Genomic DNA, 27,919 nt, shown 5'->3' on the forward strand with positions numbered 1-27,919 from the left:
AAGGTGGAAGACAGGTCGAAGCAGAGTGAAAGAGAAGCTGCTGGTTGGACCACAATGAAACCCATCCTAGTGCTACTGCTGGTGCTCCTGGACCTGGCTGAGTCCCAAGGAGTTCTACACAGGTAAGACCCTGTCTCCAGCACTGAGTTCAACATAAGGATTCCCCAACAACAACTCAGGGCTGCCCTTGGGGATTAAAGCTAATGAGAAAGTGTAAAGAAGAAGCTGGGGTCTCATGGGAATCTCTAAGGAATGTTTCCCAGTTGGTCCCAGGCCTCTCCTTCATATAGAGTCATATGCCTCAGTTCAAGGGCCTCACTCTGTTGCTCAAAATCATGCCAATAGCTGTGGTTCATAACCCCAAACCTTCAAATATGTTCCAGAGGGGGCCCTGAGCACTGGTATCCACAGAGGCCTTACATCCCTTTAAGTCAGCCCTTTCTGGGGTCAGATAGGACGCCGGTCCTATCTCTCATTCCAAGGGCCAGTGTCCAGGAAGGGAGAAAAATTTCTACTCAGATTCTGGTTCCATAGACAACCAGGTCCTTTTCTAGGTCTTTCTGTAGTCAGTCTCTAAACTGATATGTGGAAATAGGAGTGGGGGAGCAGAGTTGACCTCTTCACATTGGGCTTTTTTTCCAGGGTGCCCCTCAGAAGGCATCAGTCCCTCCGGAAGAAACTACGGGCTCAAGGCCAACTCTCAGACTTCTGGAAGTCCCAGAACTTGGACATGATCCTATTCAGTGAGTCCTGTGAAATAGATCAGAGCGCCAACGAGCCCCTCATCAATTACCTGGATGTAAGACTTCTTGGGTTGAAGCCCAGGGGCACTGGGTGTAGGGAGAAAAACGCTAGGCCTCCAGCATAGACAGGAGACATCAGGTGCTCTGGCATGGATTTTATTGCTTGGGTGATTCACATAAATAATCCTTAGTTTTTTTTAAACTCTGTAGAGCAGGATTCAGTGTGATTCAGGGCAAGGGGTTTTCTTCAAGAGGAAAAAGATAAGGATGACATGTGCTCTGAAGGGAACAGCCCTTATTGTGTGCTCAGCTAGGCATTTTACTAGCTATGTCTTTGGGCAAAGAAAGTACTTGATTTCCTACAACCCCAGTTCCCCAATCTCTAAAATAGAGGCATTCCTGTCTTCCCTGCCTTGCTTACAATGACATCATGAGAATCAAGCTAATGAGAGAAGAATAGAGCCAAGTTTCCCAGGCTATCCTCAGTTTCCTCCCTGATGGTCTTTGCTCTGTTCCTTTCATCCTTTGTCCCCAGTCTTGCCTCTTCTAGGCTCTGTAGGTTGTAATCTATGGTACTCCATGCTCTAGTTGCAAGCATGCAACTCCCTCTACTCCCTTCCTCCCACACTTTAATTCTTTCTCCCCCTTCCCTGCAGATGGAATACTTTGGGACTATCTCCATTGGCTCCCCACCACAGAACTTCACTGTCATCTTTGACACTGGCTCCTCCAACCTCTGGGTCCCTTCTGTGTACTGCACCAGTCCTGCATGCAGTAAGTGGATCTGGCAATGGTGGGAGGGCAAGGAGACTTAGGTTCCCTCCACTGGTGCTCCCTGCCATACCAGCTTCCACTTCTTATCTCTGGGCCAGGGACAGAGCTGAAAAGTAACTATTAATCGTGATAACAATTTTCATGATAGTCAGAATTAATGGAGAGAAAATTAATCACTAGGAAGAGAAATCTTTGACTTAGTGACTCACTTCCTTTGGAACACCCAAAGGAATGTGGGAGAAAGTTCTTGAACAGGTAGGTAGGCTGAGTGCTAAGGAAGACTGTGCACCTGCTTCAAGGAGGCCCTGATGCCCTGATTGCCATGGAGGGTGGCTGGTAGGCACAGTGGCCATGGGTGTGTCCATTCAGCCAGAAGTAAAGTAGGGATTGCAATAGACACTGGCAACAGAATCCCTAAACAGAGAAATCTTGTTCTGTGTGGAGACACATCCCAAGGAGAGAAGCTCTTTGAAATTATGGAACTAGACATCTTCAAAGTTCTGTGAAAAGTTGCAAGTAATGGTGATTGTTCACCTCTGAGTTTCCTTTGAAGCCCAGGCTCTGGCCTACACTGCTGGCTGAGAGTGCTGCTGGCGCCTGGTAAACGGTGCTTATCTTGTGTCTGTGAAGTCACTATGAGTAACCAGGTTTGCCCAGGGACAAATATTTGGTCCTTGGTTAGAACACACCTGTGTCTAGAGGGAACACAGTAGCTCACTTGTAAAAGGCCATAACAGGCCTTTCCAGGAATCCCCATCTCCCACTTCTTATAGGGAGCTGAGGGAAGCCACTCTGCCCTCTGGGGCAGGAATGGAAGATGGAAGCAGCATTCTTGTTTTCCAGAGTCACACCCGGTGTTCCACCCATCCCAGTCCAGCACATACATGGAGGTAGGGAATTATTTCTCCATCCAGTATGGTACCGGGAGCCTCACAGGAATAATCGGAGCTGACCAAGTCTCTGTGAGTACAATGTCTCCATCTTTGTTCTCTTGCCCAGGGACTAGGCACAGGAGTAGCAGGATATGGTTCAGAGGTCTCAAGAGCACACTTTCAGATCTGCCTTGGGAAGATGTAGACAAGGCTACTTCTAGGGTAAGGGAGCAATCCTTTCCACCCAAGATGGGTCAGTGGTCAGTCTTTCCAGCATGTTGAGCCTTAGAGGACATGGTGAGACTTCCTTCAGGAAACAAGGGTCATGGCACAATGCCTGGTGTCAGGGCTGCACCAGCAGTCCCTGAGCACTGAAGGGCTGAGAGAAGACTGCCATCTTGAAAGAAAAAAAAAATAAGTGCAAGCCAGTGAGCAAGCTGGGGCTCCATTAGTGAAATAGGAAGGTAGGAGGCAGGAACCAACACAGAGAAGAATCCAGGTGACAAAAGCCTGAAGTCTAGGAGCCTCTCCTTCAATTCCTTGTGACCAGTGGTCTCTGAAGTTCCCTGATTTCTGGGAATCAGAGAACCAGGGGAGTCCTGGTCCTACCTGGATACTTTATGCAAGTATTTAGGCGTAGGCCTAAAATAGAGGCTGCCCCATCCTGGTGAGCTTTATTCTAGTTCTAGCATGATGCTATGGTCAGTAGACCCCAGTCTTCATCAGCATCCCTTCAAAAAACATTGAGCATGGGATATATTACTAACTGATAAAAGTGTTATGGAAGTGTTATGTGAGCCTCCTTCCTCTCATTAAACCCAGAGCAAATCTTTCTGAACTCTTATGAATTGTGTGGTGTTTGAGTGCTCTAATGAGCTGCTCATCAAATAATATAAAGCAAAGTGAATGTATTAATAGCTTAATTAATTTTTTTAGGATAAGTCTCCTTAGAGTATATGTAAGTGGGCTGGAGAGATGGCTCAGTGGTTAAGAGCACTGGCTGCTCTTCTAGAAGGCCTAGGTTCACATCCCAGCACCCACGTGACAGCTCATAACTATCTGCATCTGTAGTTTCAGAGGATCCAATACACCCACACAGACAAACATGCAGGCAAAACACCAATGCTCATAAAATAAAAATAAATCACTAAAAATTAAAAAAAAAAAAAAGTTTAAGTAGCTAGGCACACGCCTTTACTCCTAGCACTCAGGAGGCAGAGACATGCAGATTTCTATGAGTTAAAAGCCGGCTCAGTCTACAAAGGAAGTCCAGGACAGCCAAGGCTACAAAATAAACCCTGTCTCAAAAAACAAAAACAAAAAAAGCTTAACCAAAGTCCAATGTGATAGTATACACCTTTAATCCCAGTACTTAGAAGGCTGTGGCAAATGACGCTCCAAGTTTGAGCCCAGCCTGGCCTACATAGAGAATTTCAGGCCAGCCAAAGCTACATAGTGAAACCATGTCTCAAAATTTAAAAAAAAAAGTTTCAGTAACATCTTATCAGAAAAAAAAAGCTTTTTATGTAAAATTATATAGATGAAGCAAAACTTTCTGTTGGAGTTATATGTGTACAGGTAAACATATTATTTGCACATGCTACAGAATAAATAAACCACTTAGAAGGCTGTGTTCCAAATGATAATTGTAATAACCCTGATAAACAGGGAAGGGACTGAGGTCCACTTGGAGGTAGGTGTACAACTTTTCACTTCCCTGCTAGTTCCCACAGCAAGTCCTTAAAGGCACAATCATAGCCTGAAATGCATAAATCGGAAAAACCAATGATCTAAGCTGTTTTGAGTAACAAAACTACAAAAAAAAACAAGATATTAATAAACAGGCATAAACCAAGCCCAAAGAAAAGGGAAAGAAAGAAATAATAAAAAGGACAGGACTTCAGAGAAGTAAGACTTCCACACTGTAAACAAATTCAACAATGTCACAAATTAACTGTTTGCAAAGAGAAACCCTCTAGCATGACAAATCCAGAAAAAATGAATGATACATAACAACCTCAGAAATGAGAAGGGACATTATTAATGATCTTGTCAACCTCATAAAATATCAAAACTGTTTAATATTGATAAGCATTACAATAATTTTATTTATTTCTTTTTCTTTCATCGCAGAAGATATTTTCTTTAAGTTCCCAACACAAATGAATTATTTTGGTTTTGAATTACAGAATTAAGTCCAAACTAAAATATGAAAACAAACAGCTTCTGTGTAGTGAGAGCTGACATCTGTGAAGACATCCCGAACAATTGAACTTCTGTTGTATGTCATAATCTCCAGTTTTTAAGGGTCTACCAGGCCAGCCCTTCACTGCCTTGGCTCTGCTTTTCCCCAACTTTTTTCTCTCTGAAGAAAGAAAAGGCTTTCTTCAGCCTTTTTCTCTGCCACTGCTTCATCCACACTGGTTACTGGCCATGCTGGGCTAGAAGAGTCTTTTAATTAAGTCTCCTAATTTCCTAAGTCTCCTAATTAAGTCTACTAATTTCAGTCTCTATTTTCACGTCATCTTTTCATCATCTGCCACACACTGCATTTTCTTCTGGCAATGTTTGGGTACCACAGTTGCTATTTCTTTCATTAAAGCATCACTGTCAACTTTTAAGTCTGTGAGCTTTGTGACATTTTTTTTTCTTTTCAGCACACATCTTCCTTTTCCACTTACTCCATGAGCTTTTAGCCTTTACATGAAAAAAAAAACAACCAATAATTTTAAATTGATGAATATCTTGAGAAATATGGCATATCAAAACTGATACAATAAAATAGAAACTATTAACAATCTTGTATCTACTTTTAATGTTTACTCTGCTGTTAAAACAAAACAACAGAAGCCCTCTGTAGAAGGTTCCTAGGTTGTTTCCTGTTTTCTTCTTCTTCTGATGTCCATCCTCTTTGCCTTTCAGGATGGGGATTGACCGTTTTAGTTAGGGTCCTCTCTCTTGCTTAGTTTCCTTAGATGCACAGATTTTAGTGGGTTTGTCCTATGTTGTATGTCTATATGAGTGAGTATATACCATGTGTGTCTTTTTGCTTTTGGATGAAAGGATCACTCAGGATGATCCTTTCCAGGTCCCACCATTTACCTGCAAATTTCATGATTTCCTTATTTTTCGTTGCTGAGTAATACTCCATTGTATAGATGTACCACAGTTTCTGCATCCATTCTTCAGTTGAGGGGCATCTGGGCTGTTTCCAGCTTCTGGCTATTACAAATAAAGCTGCTACAAACATGGTTGAGCAAATGTCCTTTTTGTGTACTTGAGCCTCTTTTGGATATATGCCTAGGAGTGGTATGGCTGGATCTTGGGGAAGCGCCATTCCTAGTTGTCTGAGAAAGTGCCAAATTGATTTCCAGAGTGGTTGTACAAGTTTACATTCCCACCAGCAGTGGAGAAGGGTTCCCCTTTCTCCACAACCTCTCCAGCATGTGTTGTCACTTGAGTTTTTGATCTTGGCCATTCTCATGGGTGTAAGGTGAAAGGGTTGTTTTGATTTGCATTTCCCTAATGGCTAATGAGGTTGAGCATTTCTTTAAGTGCTTCTCTGCCATTCGATATTCCTCTCCAGAGAATTCTCTGTTTAGCTCTGTTCCCCATTTTTTAAGTGGATTACTTACTTGGTTTGCTGCTTTTCAGCTTCTTTAGTTCTTTATATATACTTGATATGAGTCCTCTATCAGATAAAGGGTTGGTGAAGATTCTTTCCCAATCTGTAGGCAGTCGCTTTGTTTTGATGACGGTGTCCTTTGCTTTGCAGAAGCTTTTCAGTTTCATGAGGTCCCATTTATTGATTGTTGCTCTTAGAGCCTGTGCTGTTGGTGTTCTGTTCAGGAAGTTTTCTCCTGTACCAATGAGTTCTAGGGTATAGAAAACAGGAAACAAACTAGGAACCTACCACAGAGGGCCTCTGAAAGCCTCTGCCCTGCAGACTATCAAAGCAGATGCTGAGCCTGATGGTCAACTGTTGGGCAGAGTGAATGGAATTTTATGTAAGAAGTGGGAAATAGTAAAAGCTGGAGAGGACAGGGTCTCCACAAGGAGAGTAAGAGAACAAGGAAATTTGAACACAGGGAACTTCCCAGAGACTCATATACCAACCAAGGACTATTCATGAAGATAACCTAGAACCCGTGCACAGATGTAGCCCATGGCAGTTCAGTGTCCAAGTGGGTTACATAGTAATGGGAAGAGGGACTGCCTCTGACATAATCTGATTGGCCTGCTCTTTGATCCCCTCCCCCTGTGGGGGGAGCAGCCTTACCAGGCCACAGTAGAGGACAATGCAGCCACTTTTGATGTGAACTGATAGACTAAGATCAGAAAGGAGAGGAGATTCTCCCCTATCAGTGGACTGTGGAGTGGCATGCATGCAGAAAGGGGAGGGAGGGTGGGATCGGGAGGAGAGGAGGGAGGGGCTTATGGGGGGATACAAAAGGAATAAAGTGTAATTAAAAAAAATTAATAAAAAAAGAAAAAAAAGAAATACAGCGAGAGCCACATATACTGCCCCACACTCACATAAGACAGAGTAAGTATTAAATAAAATTTTACTGTTAAAAAAAAAAGAACATTCTAGCTAGAATGGAAAAGCTATCTTGAAAAAAAAAACTGGCTGCATCCTTTTCTTCTGTGGCCTGGCAAGGCTGCAGCCCCCAGGGTGAGGTAAAAAAATAAATAAATAAAAATAAACTCCTCACAAAGAAAATTCTAGACCCATCCTCCAGAGAATTGACAGAGTTAGTTTATAACTCGTCTTATAAAACCAGAACTTTAATAACAAAATTTGAAAAGGTCATTATAAACACTAGAACTTGCCAGAGTTGCAGAGACCTTTAATCCCAGCACTCAGAGGCCAGGCACAAGAGGATCAGAAGTTTAAGATTTCCTCTGTTGCATAGTAAACTCTGCACTTAACCTGGCTATACAAGATCCTGTCTCAAAACAAACAAACAAAACAAAACGGATTAGAGACACAGCCTTTCCGCATTGATGATGTCAAAGTTTTTGTGTTTTGTGGCTAAGGCAGGTGTGAGGAAGGCCTCACTGTGAGCTGAATCTAACCTAGAGTCTATGATCCTTCTGCTGAGTTGTTACTGTTGATTGTTGAGATAACAGGCAAATGTCACGGAATAGAGGCCAAAGTTGGGACTGGGTTCCACAACTCTGAATTTTGGTTGGTTGTTGTTTCTATAACATCTTTATTGCAAAGAGAAGTTTCCTTGATAAGGGTTGAGGACTACATTTATTGGTGGGTATAAGGACAAATATTTAAAGTGTAGTTAGGGTTTATGTTGCTTTAGTAAAGTGATGGTTGTAGGTCCTCCAAGATCCATTACTTCTCTAGACCTTGGTAGTTAGCTAGGTATCCAGTACCAGGCATTATTTCCCTCTTGCTGAAACAGTTGTTGTTTTTTTTTTTTTTTTTGTAGTTTTTTTTATTTTGTTTGAGGCAGAGTCTCACTGTGTAGCACTAGCTGTCCCGGAACTCTGTATGTAGGCCATACTTGCCTAGAACTCTCATAAACTACCTACCTCTACCTACCTCTGGAGATGAAAGGCATACACCATCAAAACTAGCCACAAAACAAAATTCTTCATGTAGGAAGTCTAAAAACATCTGCAGACAGCATACTGAGATTAGTAAGTTACCAACATTTCTAGAAGAGGTAAACATACAAAAATCATGTGGATTTATATGTCACAGTGAAGACAAAAAAAAAACATTTTAATAGTAGTATTTATAATACCATCAAAAGAGCTTACCTTTAACAAATATGAGGAAACTTTACCCTAAAAACCCACAATGTATGAAATTAAAAGATTTATATGAATTTAAAGATGAGTCATGCCCACAGAAAGAATTGCTTTGATAAATACTCAAAATTTCCATATTGATTTATAGCTCCAGTGTTTCCTCAATCAAGACAGTAATGATTTGTGTTAGAAATATTAAGTTGATTCTAACATGTAGTTTAATGTAATGATTATACCAAAATATCTTGATTAAAAAAAACACTGTCAAGATATTATAAAGCTACAATTTGGACTGCCATATTTGTAAAGGTTACAGAAAAAAAAAAAAAGAAAGAAACAAATGTACCAGGGTGTATGAAAAATCCAGAAATTTCCCACCAATCACTTCGCTCATATTAAACATTTTACTGCAGCATGTAGAGGATAACACTGTTATTAAATAATGATGGCTCTCTCTCTCTCTCTCTCTCTCTCTCACACACACACACACACACACACACATACACACACATATATATATGCAGAAAAATTAATCTTAATAGTGTCATATGTTGTCAGACTTTAGGTAGATTATAAATCTACCTAAAAACAATGAAAAAAAACAATGAAAAATAAATCATGTAGAAGAAAACTTGGAAAATGTCTTCATGACTGTGGAAAAAATCTGAAGCAAGTTATAAAAAAACAACTTGCTACTAAATGACAGCTGGGTCAGAGAAGAAATAAAAAAAGAAATTAAAAACTTCCTAGAATTCAATGAAAATGAAGGCACAACTTACCCAAACTTATGGGACACAATGAAAGCAGTGCTAAGAGGAAAGTTCATAGCACTAAGTGCCTGCAAGAAGAAATTCGAAATATCTCATGCAAGCAACTTAATGGTTCACTTAAAAGCCCTAGAAAAAAAAAAGAAGCAGACACACCAAAGAGGAGTAGACAGCTGGAAATAATCAAACTCAGGACTGAAATCAATAAATTAGAAACAAATAAAACAATTCAAAGAATCAATGAAACCAAGAGCTGTTTCTTTGAGAAAATCAACAAGATAGACAAACCCTTAGCCAAACTAACTAAAAGGCAGAGAGAAACTATCCAAATCAACAAAATCAGAAACAAAAAGGGGGACATAACCACAGACACTGAAGAAATCCAAACAATAATTAGTCGTACTTCCTAATAGACTTCCTAAGTCTATATGCCACAAAATTTGAAAAGCTAAATGAAATGGACAATTTTCTTGACCAATTCCACATGCCAAAGCTGAATCAAGACCAGGTAAATCAATTAAATAGAAGCTGTCATCAAAAGTCTCCCATGCAAAAAAAGCCCAGGGCCATATGGTTTCAGTGCAGAATTCTACTAGACCTTCAAAGAAGAGCTAACACCAATACTCTTCAAACTATTCCACAAAATAGAAACAGAAGGAACACTACCAAACTCATTCTATGAAGCCACAGTCTCCTTGATACCTAAACCTCACAAAGACCCAACAAAGAAAGAGGATTTCAGGCCAATCTCCCTCATGAACATCGATGCAAAAATACTTGCAAACAGAATCCAATAAGACATCAAAGATATCATCCACTCCAACCAAGTAGGCTTCATCCCAGCCATGCAAGGGTGGTTCAATATACAGAAATCCATCAATGTGATCCACCACATAAACAAACTGAAGAAGAAAAATCACGTGATCATTTCCTTAGATGCTGAAAAGGCATTTGACAAAATCCAGCATCCATTCATGTTTAAAATCTTAGAGAGATCAGGGATACAAGGCACATACCTGAACATGGTAAGGGCAGTATACAGCAAGCCTATAGCCAATATCAAACTCAATGGAGAGAAACTTAAATCAATCCCACTGAAATCAGGGACAAGACAAGGCTGTGCATTGTCTCCATATTTCTTCAACATAGTTCTGGAAGTCCTTGCTAGAAAAATAAGACAATTGAAGGAGATCAAGGGGATACAAATTGGAAAGGAAGAAGTCAAAGTATCACTATTTGCAGACAATATGATATTATACCTGAGTGACCCCAAAAATTCTACCAGGGAACTCCTACAGCTGATTAACACCTTCAGCAAAGTGGCTGGATACAAAATTAACTCAAAAAAATCAGTAGCCTTCCTGTATACAAAAGACAAAAGGGCTGAGAAAGAAATTAGGGAAACAACACCCTTCACAATAGCCACAAATGACATAAAGTACCTTGGTGTGAACCTAACCAAACAAGTCAAAGACTTGTATGAAAAAAAATTCAAGTCTCTGAAGAAAGAATTAGAAGAAGATATGAGAAGATGGAAAGATCTCCCATGCTCATGGCTTGGCAGGATTAACATAGTAAAAATGGCCATCTTACCAAAAGCAATCTACAGATTCAATGCAATTCCCATCAAATTACAAACACAATTCTTTACAGACCTTGAAAGAAAAATTCTCACTTTCATATGGAACAACAGGAAACCCAGAATTGCTAAAACAATTCTCTACAGTAAAAGATCTTCAGGAGGTATCTCCATCCCTGATCTCAAGCGGTACTATAGAGCAACAATACTAAAATCTGCATGGTACTGGCATAGAAACAGACTCGTGGATCAATGAAATCGAACAGAAGACCCTGACATAAATTCAAACACTTATGGACACCTGATTTTTCACAAAGATGCCAAAACCATTCAATGGAAAAAAGACAGCATTTTCAACAAATGGTGCTGGTCTAACTGGATGTCTACATGTAGAAAAATGCAAATAGATCCATACTTATCAGCCTGCACAAAACTAAAGTCCAAGTGGATCAAAGACCTCAATATAAAACCAGACACACTAAACCACTTAAAAGAAAAAGTGGAGAAGACCCTAGAACTCATTGGCACAGGAGGCAACTTCCTGAACAGAACACCAACAGCACAGGCTCTAAGAGCAACAATCAATAAATGGAACCTCATGAAACTGAAAAGCTTCTGTAAAGCAAAGGACACTATGATCAGAGCAAAACGACTACCTACAGATTGGGAAAGGATCTTCACCAACTCTATATCTGACAGAGGACTAATATCTTGTATATATAAAGAACTCTAAAAGTTAAACAGCAACAAATCAAGTAATCCAATTAAAAAATGGAGTACAGAGCTAATTCTGTACTAATACAGAATTCTGTACTAATACAGAATTCTCTGCAGAGGAATATCGAATGGCTGACAAACACTTAAAGAAATGATCAACCTCATTAGCCATCAGGGAAATACAAATCAAAACGACCCTAAGATTTCACCTTACACCCATCAGAATGGCTAAGATCAAAAACTCAAGAGACAACACATGCTGGAGAGGTTGTGGAGAAAGGGGAACCCTCCTCCACTGCTGGTAGGAATGTAAACTTGTACAACCACTCTGGAAAGCAATCTGGCACTTTCTCAGACAACTAAGAATAGCACTTCCTCAAGACCCAGCTATACCACTCCTAGGCATATACCCAAAAGAGGCTCAAGTACACAATAAGGACATTTGCTCAACTATGTTCGTAGCAGCTTTATTTGTAATAGCCAGAAGCTGGAAACAGCCCAGATGCCCCTCGGTGGAGGAATGGATACAGAAATTGTGGTACATCTACACAATGGAATATTACTCAGCAATAAAAAACAAGGAAATCATGAAATTCACAGGTAAATGGTGGGATCATGCTGAGTGAGCTATCCCAGAAGTAGAAAAACGCACACAGTATATACTCACTCATTTAGACATATAATATACTAAAATCTGTACACCTCAATAAACTAATCAAGAGGGAAGTCTCTTGTTAAAGTGCTCAATTCCTATCCAGAAAGGCAAAGAGGATGGACATCAGAAGAAGGAGAAAAGAGGGAACAAGTCAAGAGTCTGACACAGAGGACCTCTGAATGGCTCTGCCCTGCAGACTATCAAAGCAGATGCTGAGACTTATGGGCAACCTTTGGGCAGAGTGCAGGGAGTCTTAGGAAAGAAGTGGGAAACAGTAAGATCTGAAGAGGACAGGAACTCCACAAGGAGAGCAACAGAACCAAAAAATCTGAGCACAGGGGTCTTTTCTGAGACTGATACTCCAACCAAGTAGCATGCATGGAGATAACCTAGAAGCCCTGCACAGATGTAGCCCATGGCAGTTCAGTATCCAAGTAGGTTCCATTGTAATAGGAACAGGGACTGTCTCTGATATGAACTGATTGGCCTGCTCTTTGATCACCTCCCCCTGGGGGGGAAGCAGCCTTACCAGGCCACAGAGGAAGACAATGCAGCCACTCCTGATGAGACCTAATTGACTAGGATCAGAAGGAAGGAAAAGAAGACCTCCACTATCCATGGACTTGGGGAGGGGCATGCTTGTAGAGGGTGGAGGAAAGGAGGGATTGGGATGAGAGGAAGGAAGGAACCACAGGGGGGATACAAAGAGAATAAAGTGTAATTAATAAAGAATTAAAAATACACTAATATTGAAGCAAAAATCAAATAAATTAGCTACATTAAAATTTATACCTTGTTAGTCAAATACAGCAAAAAGAATAGTGGCAGCCAGGGGAGAAAACTTGTAGTTTCCAGCAAGGAACTTGGTTCTGAAATATATCAACAACCAAAAGAGGCATTTCTAAAAGAAGATATCCAAATAGCCAATTTCATTAATTGTCATGAAATGCAATTAAAATCTTAATGTAACTGTCTGCATATTTGCTATAAAACCGACATGGAAGAGACAGGTCATATCAAGTTTTAATGAGGATATGGACCAATTGGAATGCTCAAAAAATACTGGTAATGAAAACATTGGAATCACCATTTTAAGAGACTCTAGAACATTTGCTTTGAGAGAATACCCTGAGATCTACAGATTTATTCCAACTGAAATATGTACATGTGTTCACCAGAGAAAGTGTACACAAAGCACCATTGCTGATAATCAAACATTGGAAACAGCCCAGATATCCACCAATGGCATAAGGCAGTGATTTCCAACCTGTGGGTTGCAAACCCTTTGGGTCAAATTATAACTGAAAATATAACCTATATATCAGATATTTACATTAAAATTCATAATGGTAGCAAAATTATAGTTATAAAGTAACACTAAAAATAATGTTATGGTTGGGAGGGATCACCACAACATGAGGGACTGTATTAAAGGGTTGGCGCATTAAAGAAAGTTGAGAACCACTCAAATATACAAACCAATGTTATATGGGTGACAAGTCACTCTTGAGGAAGGATGCAATGATTGGCAGGGTACGTGAAAGGACTGCTGGGGCTTTGGAATATCCTGTTTTATTTCAGGAGGCATGTGTGGTGTGTGGAGTGTTATTAAAATAGACACGTTTTCTGCATTGCAGTATATTTCAATTTTTAAAGTCACATGAAGAAATTATGTGAGTGGAATTATAGTTGAAATCTGTGTGCCTATTTAAAAAGGAAAGTGAGAAAGAAAGAATTATCTTTAGACAGAATGGGGACTCATCCAATTAACCTTTGTGCAATTCTCTCCTCAGGTGGAAGGGCTGACTGTGGATGGCCAGCAGTTTGGAGAAAGTGTCAAGGAGCCTGGCCAGACCTTTGTGAATGCAGCATTTGATGGGATTCTGGGCCTAGGATACCCCTCCTTGGCTGCTGGAGGGGTAACCCCAGTGTTTGACAACATGATGGCCCAGAACCTTGTGGATCTGCCTATATTTTCTGTCTACTTGAGCAGGTGGGGCTAGTCAAGTCCCCTCTGTCAGATCAGTGATGGCTACAGGCAGGTGGCCTGGCACACAAGACTTTTTGGTCCTAAGACCCACAAATCTCTTGAGTCTCTATGCTGTATGATCTTGAGAAAAACACTTAAGCCCTCTGGATTTCAAGGATATGTGGCTTGCCTCGTAAAGGAGTTATGTCAAACAGTTTGTGAACTACCACAGTGAGTTAAATGTATCCTTGAGATTGGCTAGTGATTTGTATGGTCAATAAATACTACAATCCTGTTACATGCCAAGTGTAGACACCAAAACATGATGAAACAAGGATAATCTCTGTGGTTAGGAAAGAAGGGAAAGATTAGTCAATAAGATGATTCTAAAAAGCTGGACACGGTGGCACACACCTGTAATCCCAGCGCTTGGGATGGCAATAGCAAGCAGATCTCTGTGAGTTCAAGGCCAGCCTGGTTTACAAATGAATCCAGAACAGCCAAGGCTACACAGAGAAACCCTGTCTTGAAAAACCAGAAAAAAAAAACATACTAAAATTAAATTGTGTTGATGGATAAGAAAGAAAGTGTGGGATAACCATAGAGTAGAGTATCACTTGGTCTTTAAAAGGAAAGAGAGTGGGGGGGTAGCATGGTGGTAGCAGACTTACCTAGGTTTCACCAGACTCTGAGTTTACTCTCCAGTGTCTCATAGACATGTGCTAGAACATGGATTAAACTTCAAGACCTTGCTAAATAAAAGGCCAGTCACCAAAAGGACAGATGTGGTTCTAATTATATGAGATACTTAGAATTGAATTCACAGGCAAAAAGTACAGTGGTGGTTTCCAAGGGGGGGGGGTTGCTCTTAATAAGTTCTACACTGTGAAAATGTATGGGAGCTTGTCTTCACGGTAGTGAAAAATCTGAACTGAACATTTAAAAATGGCTAAGATTTTTTTTTCTTAGCTGTATTGCCAGGAGTTTAAAACTTCATGTCCTATAATTATGAAGAGCATGAACCTCACTGCCCTTGTATTCTTGCCTGCGGTGCTGAGATTTTCTTTCCTATGCAGAAAGATTTACCTTTTCCTCTCTGGCCTGGCCTGAGCTTGCCATGCTCCAATGTATGTCCCCTTTCCCTGTTCCCCTCCCACATGAAGAGTCCTAAGCTTGCTCTCTTGGGCTACATTGTGTCTCCAGAGTGGCTGCAGCTGGAACCAAGCCTGGTGTAGGCTTTTGATCGAGGCACACTGCAGAGGCTCCTGCTCTCCTCCTGTTGACAAAGTGTGCAGTGATGGTCAGGAGCAAGGCCAGAATAGCCTGGCTTTAAATCCTACCATTTGCATTGTTTTGTCTCCCAGGATCTCAGTTTCCTCAAGCAAATAGTAGGTTGATGTGAGAATTCAACAAGATCAGGTGGTTAGATTTTTAGAACCCAGGACTCATGCATGTTCTTGCCCATCAAGGGCTCTACCCCTTAGCTACATCCTCAGTCCCCACTAAACATAAAATTCCTACAGACATACGTTCCATTCCCCACTGCTACTATGACCTATGGTTCCCCAGGCTTTGTATCTTTATGCTCCCTTTCCTCCTGGAAATGCCCCTTTTCCCCACAATCCTACTAAATTTCAGCATATAACTTGAGAAATAACTATCAATGAAAATTAACCAACATTCAAGCCCCAATAAAACATAATGCTTTAAAATTAGCAGACACCATGGCATGCATAGCAGGAGTGATGCTGTGTGAAAGGGTGTTTGGGGGCGGGCAGTCTCAGTTGCACTGGGTTTGCACACCCAGAATGGTCCTGACCTTGGATCTACAGTTCTGTTGCCCCCTACCTCCTAAACTTTTATTCAAGAAGCAGGGGATATTCACAGGGCATTGGACAGAGCAGTTCTTATCTCCAATCCCCAAAGACTCAGGCTAGGTAAATTTCTGCCCACTTACCAGATACATCAAAGGGCCCTTACTGACCTCCCCTCTGTGTTTCCAGTGGCTCTTTCTTGACAATTTGCCTTTCTCTCTATGTAGTGACCCGCAAGGTGGCTCAGGCAGTGAGCTGACTTTTGGAGGCTACGACCCCTCTCATTTCTCTGGGAGCCTTAGTTGGATCCCAGTCACCAAGCAAGGCTACTGGCAGATTGCCCTGGATGGGTGAGTATCCTTCATGTAGTAACTATGGTTGAATGGAAGAACTCACAACAGGCACACCTCAAGCTAGATTAACTGAGTGATGCTGCCAGGCATTAGAGCAGATGCTGGGAATCTGACATTTGGACTGGAAGTGTGGAAAAGCACAGGGAGGAAAATAGGAACAGCTTCCTTCTCTATGCCTTTAGCAGGCATCCGTCTAACTCACAGAGGTAGTTACGCTGTGTTCACATACTAGGCAAAGGCTGAATGACATAGGGAATGCAAGAGTGATTTGGACTCAGATTTTTGCTTTCTTGAAGCTTGTATGTAAGATGAGTTGCGGTTCCAAATTGCCACAACACAAAGTAGATATGGTCAATGTCCCAAAAGCCAACAGAATGGCTAGCAAACACACTGAGACATCTCTGTCTGAAGGCTGCTCAGGGTTTGGTAGAGGCAATGGCTCTGAAATTGAGCCTTGAAATACATGCATGGGTATGGAGAAAATGGAGAAGTAGGTTTACACACCTGATAGATGGTCAGCACTGTGCTAGATAATCTGGGAGTTCAGGGGAGAACACTGTAGTTTCTGTTCTTAAGATGCTTTGGATGAAAAGTGAGCTCCAATGATGGTGGCTACTGATGCTTTTCAGACTATAGAGATTTACCTATTTATGTTCATGACATCATTTTAAGGATTCTCTGTTCTTTTCCTTTGTTTTATTTTTTGAGACAAGATCTTGTCACATAGCCCCAGCTGTTCTGGAATGCTCAAGTTCCTGTCACCTCAACCTCCTACATGTTGGGGTTACAGGTGTTCCTCACCATACCCAGCTCTCAACATGCACTTCTTTTTTTTTTTCAATGCAGTTTATTCAGGAACCTTGAACAATCATCTGACCCTGGGGAAAGCCAGCCCACAGCTTAAATAGCCTCTGGGTAGCCAACCCCAGCGTGCCACGTGGGCAATGCAGATAGGTCCACATACATGGAAGCAAGCCAGATCCTCAGCCTTAGCCAAATGTGGAGTTGTTTGTGACAAAGAGCAATCATCATCGGGAAAGTGGAAGGCGGAAACCAGCTCCATCTTTAAGGCACAGCATTCCGCAGCTCTCTACAGTTCCCCCTTTTTGTTTTAGACGCATCAGGCAAGAGTAGAGGTCTGATCTCTGATATTAGAAATAAATTGGGACTTTGTACTGATGTTCATTTAGGTGTCATCCACCCAAAGAGCATCAGACCCATCTGATACCTTTTTCTCAGAGGTGGGACCTGGGGCATCAACCCACATGCAATCAGACTTGCTCTTCTCTGGGTCCAAAGCAGATGACCCTGAGTGCAGTGCTTAGCCTCGCATCCTGAGCATAACATTTTAGCTTTTTATTATAGCCAACCATGCTTGGGGAGACTGTCCTGCTTCAATGGCTGTAAAGGCCTGAATGATCATGGCTGCATTACGCTGTTGTGAGACTCTAATCTTGCATATATACCACAGGCAAACCAAGGTGACCAACACCAGAAGGCCTGCTAACGCTCCCATGCCCGCCCATTCCTTCAGATGATTCATGGCTGCAGCAATCCATGATGATAATCCTGTGGCTAGTCCTGCGTCCACTCTGGTAGAATTTACTGTGATAATGGCCACTCTCAGCTGCTCCATCATATTATCGAATTCTCCAGTCCAATTACCTAAAATATAGCTAGACAATCATTTGGACAGATTTGCAGCACAGGAAAAATTCTCATGTTGTATGCTAGTGACACAAAGTCCAGCATACTTTCATTGACAGCCCGGTTGAGCCATTTGCCATAGGGTATCAATTTGCTCGTGCACGAGGTCAACCCTCTGATTGAACATCAAGCCTCCTTTTAGTTGAGCATTAATTCATTTTGTACATCTAAGGCATAAGCTACATTGGCTAAAAGATTATTCAGGGTCTGAGCAGTCTGCACAGTTTGACTCATGGCTAATGCCACGGTGGTAGCTCCAACAGCCGCCAATGAGATGGCAGTAACAGTGGCGGCTGTAGTTCCAAGATCCCTTTTCTGTCTGAAGAGAGTCATAGCGTGAGGGGCATCAACGGGCACAGGCACCCAGAGAGGCATGCGAGTAACCAGGGCATACCTAAATTCACTAGCATTCCAGTATTGGGCAAAAAAGCAAGTATCATTACCACAATTACTTGGCTCTATCTGGCTAATAATGAATAAAAATGGGGGATATAAACAAACAGGTATGGGCTTATAGGAAATATTATGAGAAGCCTTAACCCCCTCGTTGGAACATCTTACATCAGTTCTACAACTAGCAGTGGTGGTGTCCGAGGTGTGAGTAGGTTCAGGAGACCATTGTCCCCAGGGGCAAGACATGCTCCATGTAAATTGACTAACTCCATGTTTTGCTCCACTTTTGAAAGTCATTTAAGGTTCTTAAATTATTTTCCCTTTTTTTTTAATTTTTCCTCAATTACACTTTATTCATTCTGCATCCCGCTATAAGCCCCTCCCTCCTCATGCCACTCCCCAAGTCCACTGATGGGGGAGGTTCTCCTCTCCTTTCTGATCTTAGTCCATCAGTTCACATCAAAAGTGGCTGCATTGTCCTCTACTATGGCCTGGTAAGGCTGCTCCCCCCCAGGGGGAGGTGATCAAAGAGCAGGCCAATCAGATTACGTCAGAGGCAGTCCCTCTTCACATTACTATGTAACCCAATTGGACTCTGAACTGCCCTGGGCTACATCTGTGCAGGGGGTCTGGGTTATCTCTATGAATAGACCTTGATTGGAGTATGAGTCTCTGGGAAGTTCCCTGTGTTCAAATTTTCTTGTGCTGTTGCTCTCTTTGTGGAGACCCTGTCCTCTCCAGCTTTTACTATTTCCCAGTTCTTACATAAAATTCCCTTCACTCTGCCCAACACTTGCCCATCAGGCTCAGCATCTGCTTTGATAGTATATAGGGCAGAGGGTTTCAGAGGCCCTCTGTGGTAGGTTTCTAGGTTGTTTCCTGTTTTCTTATTCTTCTGATGTCCATCCTCTTTGCCTTTCCGGATGGGGATTGGACATTTTAGTTAGGGTCCTCTCTCTTGCTTAGTTTCTTTAGATACACAGGTTATAGTGGGTTTGTCCCATGTTGTATGTCTATATGAGTGAGTATATACCATGTGTGTCTTTTTGCTTCTGGGACAACTCACTCAGGATGATCCTTTCCAGATCCCACCATTTACCTGCAAATTTCATGATTTCCTTATTTTTCATTGCTGAGTAATATTCCATTGTGTAGATGTACCACAGTTTCTGCATCCATTCTTCAGTTGAGGGGCATCTGGGCTGTTTCCAGCTTCTGGCTATTACAAATAAAGCTGCTACAAACATGGTTGAGCAAATGTCCGTTTTGTGTACTTGAGCCTCTTTTGGATATATGCCCAGGAGTGGTATGGCTGGATCATGGGGAAGCACTATTCCTAGTTGTCTGAGAAAGCGCCAGGTTGATTTCCAGAGTGGTTGTACAAGTTTACATTCCCACCAGCAGTGGAGAAGGGTTCCCCTTTCTCCACAACCTCTCCAGCATGTGTTGTCACTTGAGTTTTTGATCTTGGCCATTCTCATGGGTGTAAGGTGAAATCTCAGGGTTGTTTTGATTTGCTTTTTCCTAATGGCTAGTGAGGTTGAGCATTTCTTTAAGTGCTTCTCTGCCATTCGGTATTCCTCTACAGAGAATTCTCTGTTTAGCTCTGTTCCCCATTTTTTAAGTGGATTACTTGGTTTGCTGCTTTCCAGCTTCTTTAGTTCTTTATATATACTGGATATGAGTCCTCTGTCGGATAAAGGGTTGGTGAAGATTCTTTCCCAATCTGTAGGCAGTCGCTTTGTTTTGATGATGGTCTCCTTTGCTTTGCAGAAGCTTTTCAGTTTCATGAGGTCCCATTTATTGATTGTTGCTCTTAGAGCCTGTGCTGTTGGAGTTCTGTTCATGAAGTTTTCCCCTGTACCAATGAGTTCTAGGGTATTCCCCACTTTTTTTTTTTCTAGCCGATTTAATGTGTCAGGATTTATGTTGAGGTCTTTGATCCACGTGGACTTCAGTTTTGTGCAGGGTGATAAGTATGGATCTATTTTCATTTTTCTACATGTAGACATCCAGTTGGACCAGCACCATTTGTTGAAGATGCTATCTTTTTTCCATTGTATGGTTTTGGTGTCTTTGTCAAAGATCATGTATCCATAAGTGTGTGGGTTTATTTCTGGGTCCTCTGTTCGGTTCCATTGATCCACTATTCTGTTATTATGCCAGTACCATGCAGTTTTTAAAACTGTTGCTCTATAGTACAACTTAAGATCAGGGATGGAGATACCTCCAGAAGATCTTTTATTGTAGAGGATTGTTTTAGCAATTCTGGGTTTCTTGTTATTCCATATGAAGTTGAGAATTTTTCTTTCCAGGTCTGTAACGAATTGTGTTGGTAATTTGATGGGCATTGCATTGAATCTGTAGATTGCTTTTGGTAAAATGGCCATTTGTACTATGTTAATCCTGCCAAGCCATGAACATGGGAGATCTTTCCATCTTCTCATATCTTCTTCTAATTCTTTCTTCAGAGACTTGAAATTTTTTTTCATACAAGTCTTTGACTTCCTTGGTTAGGGTTACTCCGAGGTACCTTATGTCATTTGTGGCTATTGTGAAGGGTGTTGTTTCCCTAATTTCTTTCTCAGCCCTTTTGTCTTTTGTATACAGGAGGGCTACTGATTTTTTTGAGTTAATTTTGTATCCAGCCACTTTGCTGAAGGTGTTTATCAGATGTAGGAGTTCCCTGGTAGAGTTTTTGGGGTCACTCACGAATACTATCATATCATCTGCAAATAGTGATACTTTGACTTCTTCCTTTCCAATTTGTATCCCCTTGATCTCCTTCAACTGTCTTATTGCTCTAGCAAGGACTTCCAGCACTATGTTGAAGAGATATGGAGAGAATGGGCAGCCTTGTCTTGTCTCTGATTTCAGTGGGATTGCTTTAAGTTTCTCTCCATTCAGTTTGATGTTGGCTATAGGTTTGCTGTATATCGCCTTTACTATGTTTAGATATGTGCCTTGTATCCCTGATCTCTCCAATACTTTAAACATGAATGGATGTTGGATTTTGTCAAATGCTTTTTCAGCATCTAGGGAGATTATCATGTAATTTTTTTTCTTTCAGTTTGTTAATATGGTGGATCACATTGATGGATTTCCGTATATTGAACCACCCCTGCATATCTGGGATGAAGCCTACTTGGTCATGGTGGATGATATCTTTGATGTGTTCTTGTATTCGGTTTGCGAGTATTTTGTTGAGTATTTTTGCATCAATGTTCATAAGGGAGATTGGCCTGAACTTCTCTTTTTTTGTTGGGTCTTTGTGAGGTTTAGTTACCAAGGTGACTGTGGCTTCATAGAATGAGTTTGGTAATGTTGCTTATGTTTCTATTTTGTGGAATAGTTTGAAGAGAACTGGAGTTAGCTCTTTTTTGAATGTTTGGTAGAATTCTGCGCTGAAACCATCAGGTCCTGGGCTTTTTTTGGATGGGAGACTTTCGATGACTGCTTCTATTTCCTTGGGAAATATAGGACTATTTAATTGATTTACCTGGTCCTGATTTAGCTTTGGTAAGTGGAATCAATCAAGAAAATTGTCCATTTCATTTAAATTTTCAAATTTTGTGGCATATAGACTTTTGAAGTAAGTCGTACTGATTGCTTGGATTTCCTCAGTGTCTGTAGTTATGTCCCCCTTTTCATTTCTGATTTTGTTGATATGGATGGTGTCTCGCTGCCTTTTAGTTAGTTTGGCTAAGGGTTTGTCTATCTTGTTGATTTTCTCAAAGAACCAGCTCTTGGTTTCATTGATTCTTTGAATTGTTTTCTTTGTTTCCAATTGATTGATTTCAGCCCTGAGTTTGATTATTTCCAGCCGTCTGCTCCTTCTTGGTGTGTCTGCTTCTTCTTTTTCTAGGGTTTTTAAGTGAGCCATTAAGTTGCTTGAATGCGCTGTCTCGAATTTTTTCTTGAAGGCATTTAGTGCTATGAACTTTCCTCATAGCACTGCCTTCATTGTGTCCCACAAGTTTGGGTATGTTGTGTCTTCATTTTCATTGAGTTCTAGGAAGATTTTAATTTCTTTCTTTATTTCTTCCCTGGCCCAGCTGTCTTTTAGTAGCAAGTTGTTCAGTTTCCATGTATGTGTAGGCTTTTTGCTATTTCTGTTGTTACTGAGGTCCATGGTGATCCGACAGGATACAAGGGATTATTTCAATCTTCCTGTATTTGTTGAGGCTTGCTTTGTGACCAACTATGTGGTCTATTTTGGAGAAGGTTCCATGAGGTGCTGAGAAGAAGGTAAATTCTTTTGTGTTTGGGTGTAAGGTTCTGTAAATGTCTGTTAGGTCCATTTGATTCATGACCTCTGTTAGAGATATTGTTTCTTTGTTTAATTTCTGTTTAGTTGACCTGTCCTTTGTTGAGAGTGGGGTGTTGAAGTCTCCCACTATTAGTGTGTGGGGATCTATGTGTGGTTTAAGTTTTATCAATGTTTCTTTCACAAATGTGGGTGCCCTTGTATTTGGGGCATAGATGTTCAGGATTGTGATGTCTTCCTGGTGGAATTTTCCCTTGATGAGTATGAAGTGTCCTTCCCCATCTCTTTTGATTAATTTTGGTTGAAAGACTATTTTATCAGATATTAGAATGGCTACTCCTGCTTGCTTCTTGCATCCATTTGCTTGAAAAGCCGTCTTCCATCCCTTTACCCTCAGGTCATGTCTATCTTTGTGTCTTAGGTGTGTTTCTTGTATACAACAGATTGCTGGGTTTTGTTTACGCATCCATTCTGTTAGTCTGTGTCTTTTTATTGGAGAGTTGAATCCATTGATATTGAGAGAGATTAATGACCAGTGGCTGTTAGATCCTTTGAATTTGATGTTGGCTGTGGTCATACGGTTGTGTGCTTGGTTGCTTTTTGTTTTGCTGTAGTGGGGTTATTTATTTTCTGTGTTTTCTTGAATGTAGCTAGCTTTCTTGGGTTGTATTTTCCCTTCCAGTGTCTTCTGTAATGCTGGATTTGTTTGTAGGTATTGTTGAAATTTGTTTTTGTCATTGAATATCTTGTTTTCTCCATCTATGAGGACTGAGAGTTTTGCAGGGTATAGTAGCCTGGGCTGACATCTGTGTTCTCTTAGGGTCTGCATGATATCAGTCCAGGCCCTTCTGGCTTTCATAGTCTCTGTTGAAAAGTCAGGTGTGATTCTAATGGGTTTGCCATTATATGTTACTTGGCCTTTTTCTCTTGCAGCTTTTAGTATTTTTTCTTTTCTGTATACTTACAGTTTTGATTATTATGTGGCGGGAGGATTTTCTTTTCTGGTCTAATTTATTGGGTGTTCTATAGGCCTCTTGTATTCTTATTGGCCTCTCCTTTAAGTTGGGGAAATTTTCTTCAATGATTTTGTTGAAAATATTTTCTGGGCCTTGGTGCAGGGAATCTTCTTTTTCCTCTATTCCTATTATTCTTAGGTTTTGTCTTTTTATGTTGTCTTGAATTTCTTGGACGGTCTGTGTCAGGAATTTTTTAGATTTAACATTTTCTTTGACAGATACATCTATTTCTTCCATTGTATCTTCCACACCTGAGATTCTTTCTTCCATTTCTTGTAGCCTATTGGTTATGCTAACCTCTGTAGTTCCTGCTTTCTTCCCTAAGTTCTTTCTCGCCACAATTTCTTCCATTTGTGTTTTTTTTAATTTTTCCAATTCTATCTTCCGGTCTTGAGCTATTTTGTTGGTTTCCTTCCCCTGTCTGACTGTATTTTCACGTTTTTCCGTCAATTCCTTCAGCTGTTTGTTTGAACACTCCACTGTTTCTTTTATTTCATTCAGTGATTTAAGCATTTCCTCTCTAAAGGCCACAGACTGTTTGGCTGCAGCTTCCCGTATTTCTTCACGGATGGCCATAATCTCCTTGTCTTTAATTTCCTCCATTTCTTTACGGATAGCCATGATCTGTTTGTTTTTATCTTCCTCTAATTCTTTTCGTATTTTATTTGTTTCCTCTGTTATCTTCTTCATGAGCATAGATGTTAGGTCATCTCCTTGAATTTCATTTATGCTGGGGTGTCTAGGGCTATTTGCCCCTGGATAACTGGGTTCTGGAGATGCCATATTGCTCTGGCTTTTGTTGGTTGGACTTTTACACTGTACTCTACCCATTGGGCTATCTTAGTTGTTTGAATTTAGTTTCTGGTTGTTCCTGGACTCTTGTAGTGGAGAGAATCCCTTTGGCAGGAAGATGGTTTTTCCTGAAGGAAGCCTTCCCAGCTTTTTGGGTATAGTCACTGGATGTCCGGTGTTTTTCAGGAGTTGCTACAGCTCACCTCAGGCCTAGAGACCTGGGTAGTAACTGTGGTCCTGATTAGTCGAGAGGGCTTTCCTCTCACTGGGAGAAGTCCTGGAGACAGTTGCCCTCCTTCTGGGTTTCTTGCTGTAAATTTAGTGATCAACTGCTGTAACCTGTGTGTCCCGTGGTTTGGTTGGTTTTGTTAGGGATAACTGGTTGCCCCTTGGAGCAGTATCTGGGGGGTTGATCTCAGGGTTCCGGACTTTTGTAGGTCTGAGGTTGGGGCTCTGTGCCCCAGAACCCAAGAGGTAATTTGTGGCGGGTGAGTACTGCTCTGGTGTCTTGGGGCGTACAGTTCTGCCTGTAAGATGTATTTGGTACAATGCAGGCCTCTGGGCTGGTGGAGCGTGTGCCCGCCTGCTAGTCTGCAGAAGCTGAGTTTCCGATCACTCTGTGCTCCCTGTTTGGGCCCAGATCTGTGATGGCTGGGCGTACTCACCTGTCTGCCATCTGCAGGCTGCTAGACTTTCCCTAGGTGACCCCAGCAGCACGGTTTCTTCCTTCCCTGTGGGGTCCTCTCTGGACAGAGGTTCCCAATCCCTGTTGTACTGGGGCGCACAGCTTGTCTGTACCGCTGAGCTGAGCGTGCAGATCTCTGCGCGGCAGGAGCTCAGTTGTGTTGGCGGTGGGTACCCGCCGTCCTAGCGACCTTCTGGGGATAGACTGGGTGACCCAATGAAAGACTCCCAAGAGCCTATCTAGACGGGGAGACCCCGCTTCCCAAGGAACAGCGAGACCAGCCTTCAGATGCAAGCCACAAGAGGTTTATTTTGATACACGGGTACCCGGGGCGACCAAGCCTATCGGAGGACTTGCGCGCCTCTCGGTTGGGGTGACGGGTTTTTATAGGGCTCGGGAGCAGGAGGCGCGGTTACAGAAGCGAGAAGCATAGTTACAGGGGTCTGATTGGGTGGTTTGAACAAAGCCGTAGTTAAGTCACGTACCCAGAACAGGGAAGGCGGGAAGGCAGATTGTGAGCCAAGTCACGTACCCACCGGGAACCGGGAAGGCGGGAAAGAATGCAGGGAAGAATGCGGCGAGGTAGCTCTCCCCTCAGGGAACTTACTGCTATACCGCGCCTACTCTACATAGTGTTAACAATCGCTGCTTATCTTTTGGTCTCTCAGTTGGAAAACACTCCAACTGTTATAGAAGAGACCAAAGAGGATACCATTACTGCACCCTGATAAGGTAAAGGGCCCCATAGGGAGCAGGAATGGCCTAGGATCAGGTACTAACTGTGGAACCATGGGGGCCCTTTTTCCTCAGAATCCAGGTAGGAGACACTGTGATGTTCTGCTCCGAGGGCTGCCAGGCCATTGTGGACACAGGTACCTCCCTCATCACTGGCCCTCCTGACAAGATCAAACAGCTTCAAGAGGCCATTGGGGCCACACCCATGGATGGAGAAGTGAGTGTCTTCCTGGGGTAAGAATGGTATAGGAGCAGAAGAGTCTGTCCTTGTCTGAAGAGAGAGCAGTGTCTGAGTTGATCCTTCTATGTTTTAGTATGCTGTGGATTGTGCTGCCCTTAACGTGATGCCAAATGTCGCCTTCCTCATCAATGGGGTTTCATACACCCTCAGCCCAACTGCCTACATCCTGCCGGTAAGGACTGTTTCCTTATTCTGTGAGTCACAGTACCCTCCCCACGTGCCTGCCACTTCCCCTTCAGAGCCATCTACACAAGTCTACAAGTAATCCAAACTCCCTCCCACCTAGTCCAGTCCTGATGTGGCATTTTCCCTGAGAAAGATGTAGCTGCCTGTGGTAGAAACTGCCTGACTTACTTCTAGTTTCCAGTTCTGCCATGAAGCAGCAACTACAGAGGTGCAAGACACTTAAGGGGGATTTCTGATGCTGGCATGAGGAATTTATCAACAAGCACACTAATCCTCCCCACTACTCATATGCACCGAGATGTGATTACCCCATTTTATAGAGGAGGGTGCCGAGGTTCTGAGAATTAAAAGAAGGCAATCTGACTGGGGCTGGGAGGTGGCTCAGCCGTTAAGAGCATGTGCTGGCCACAGTGGAGGACTTTGCAGCTAGTCCTGAAGATACCTGATAAAACAGGGTCAGATGAAAGGGGAGGAGGTCCTTCCCCAATCAGTGGGCTTGGAAAGGGGCAGGGAGGAGATGAGGGAGGGAGGGAAGGATTGGGAGGGAGTGAGGGAGCAGGATACAGTTGGGATACAGAGTTAATAAAATGTAACTAATAATAAAAAAATAAATTAAATTTTAAAAAAGGAGCATGTGCTGATCTTCCAGGACCACAGTCGTGTTTCCTGCACCCGTTTTGTGTGCCTCACAAGCCACATGTAACTCCAGCTCCAGGAGCTCCAATGCCCTCTCCTGATCTCTGTGGGACACACTCACACATGCACAGATGCACGCTGCACACATGCACATAAATAATCCACAGATAAGTGAATGGAGCAAACATACACTGTACTGAACAGCTGGGATACTAGCATGAAATGAGAGAAAGAGACCACCACCCTCAATGGTGGCATTCACCAACCACCCAAGGCCATTGGATGGCCAGCACCACCATTTAGTAGGGCACCCCGACTACATTCATCTTTCCTTGCCTGCTACTAAGTGCTTCTTTTGGACCCTAGGACTTAGTGGATGGAATGCAGTTCTGCGGCAGTGGTTTTCAGGGACTTGACATCCATCCTCCAGCTGGGCCCCTCTGGATCCTGGGGGATGTCTTCATTCGACAGTTTTACTCAGTCTTTGATCGTGGAAATAACCAAGTGGGATTGGCCCCTGCAGTCCCCTAAATAGGAATGTATGTTTATGTATGGATGCCTGACACCCCTTTAACATGTTAGGTCTGTTTGTGACTATCAAAGTCACTTCCCACAGGATGTAGCCAGAGTGTTCAGACCAAACAAAGCATGAGAGCACACATAGAACCTCCCACACATGCACAATCACAGCCATCCACACATGCACACACACAGCCTCCCACACATGAACAAACACAGCCACCCACACATGCACAGGTACAGCACTTCTACCATCACCATAATGAAAGAATGAAGTTCTGGATGTAGTCTTTATTGCTTTTTGTTGACTTTCTGTTACGGAAATCTCCAAACATACACACAAGTAGACATGATAGCGAAATAAATCCCCATGCACCTCTCTCCCTCACTTCACAACCCACCCACATGTGGCCAGGAGCCTCTATCTTCTCCCCCTCAGCTCCTCACATCTAGATTTGGAAGCAAATTCTAAGCACCATGTCATCTTATCTAATGCTTAATATCCTTAAAAGTCAGAGTTGAAATAGCTCTCACCCTCTCATAAATGTACACCTGTTTTTACAGTTGGTTTATTTGTATCAGGGTTCAAATCAGATTCATAACTGAAAATAAACATAAGTTGCATTATTTTGAAATGTCTCTTCAGCCTCTTTTCTTCCATGAAATTTTCCATATTCAGAAATTTGCTAATTGAAACCAGGCATGTTGGTACATACCTATAATTTCA

General features: G+C 42.1%; 1 protein-coding gene across 1 annotated transcript; it reads left to right on the plus strand.

Annotated features, from left to right (window-relative positions):
• On the plus strand, positions 1 to 27,827 carry Ctse (cathepsin E). The gene is made up of 9 exons (XM_060365040.1): positions 1 to 122; positions 643 to 799; positions 1,400 to 1,517; positions 2,361 to 2,479; positions 13,673 to 13,872; positions 15,890 to 16,012; positions 25,686 to 25,827; positions 25,925 to 26,023; positions 27,040 to 27,827. The coding sequence occupies exons 1-9, from the start codon at positions 55 to 57 to the stop codon at positions 27,202 to 27,204; spliced, it is 1,191 nt and encodes a 396-aa protein (XP_060221023.1). The 5' UTR covers positions 1 to 54; the 3' UTR covers positions 27,205 to 27,827.
• The last annotated feature ends 92 nt before the right edge of the window (positions 27,828 to 27,919 follow it).

The sequence above is a fragment of the Meriones unguiculatus genome, chromosome 11 (assembly GCF_030254825.1).
Source record: "Meriones unguiculatus strain TT.TT164.6M chromosome 11, Bangor_MerUng_6.1, whole genome shotgun sequence".
Taxonomy (NCBI): Eukaryota; Metazoa; Chordata; class Mammalia; order Rodentia; family Muridae; genus Meriones; species Meriones unguiculatus.

What these genes read in the sequence shown, in the direction of transcription:
- Ctse (XM_060365040.1), top strand. Translation starts at nt 55, where the DNA reads ATGAAACCCATCCTAGTGCTACTGCTGGTGCTCCTGGACCTGGCTGAG. An exon ending in TCCCAAGGAGTTCTACACAG is followed by an intron (nt 123 to 642) that starts GTAAGACCCTGT and finishes CTTTTTTTCCAG; the next exon opens with GGTGCCCCTCAGAAGGCATC. An exon ending in TCGGAGCTGACCAAGTCTCT is followed by an intron (nt 2,480 to 13,672) that starts GTGAGTACAATG and finishes TTCTCTCCTCAG; the next exon opens with GTGGAAGGGCTGACTGTGGA.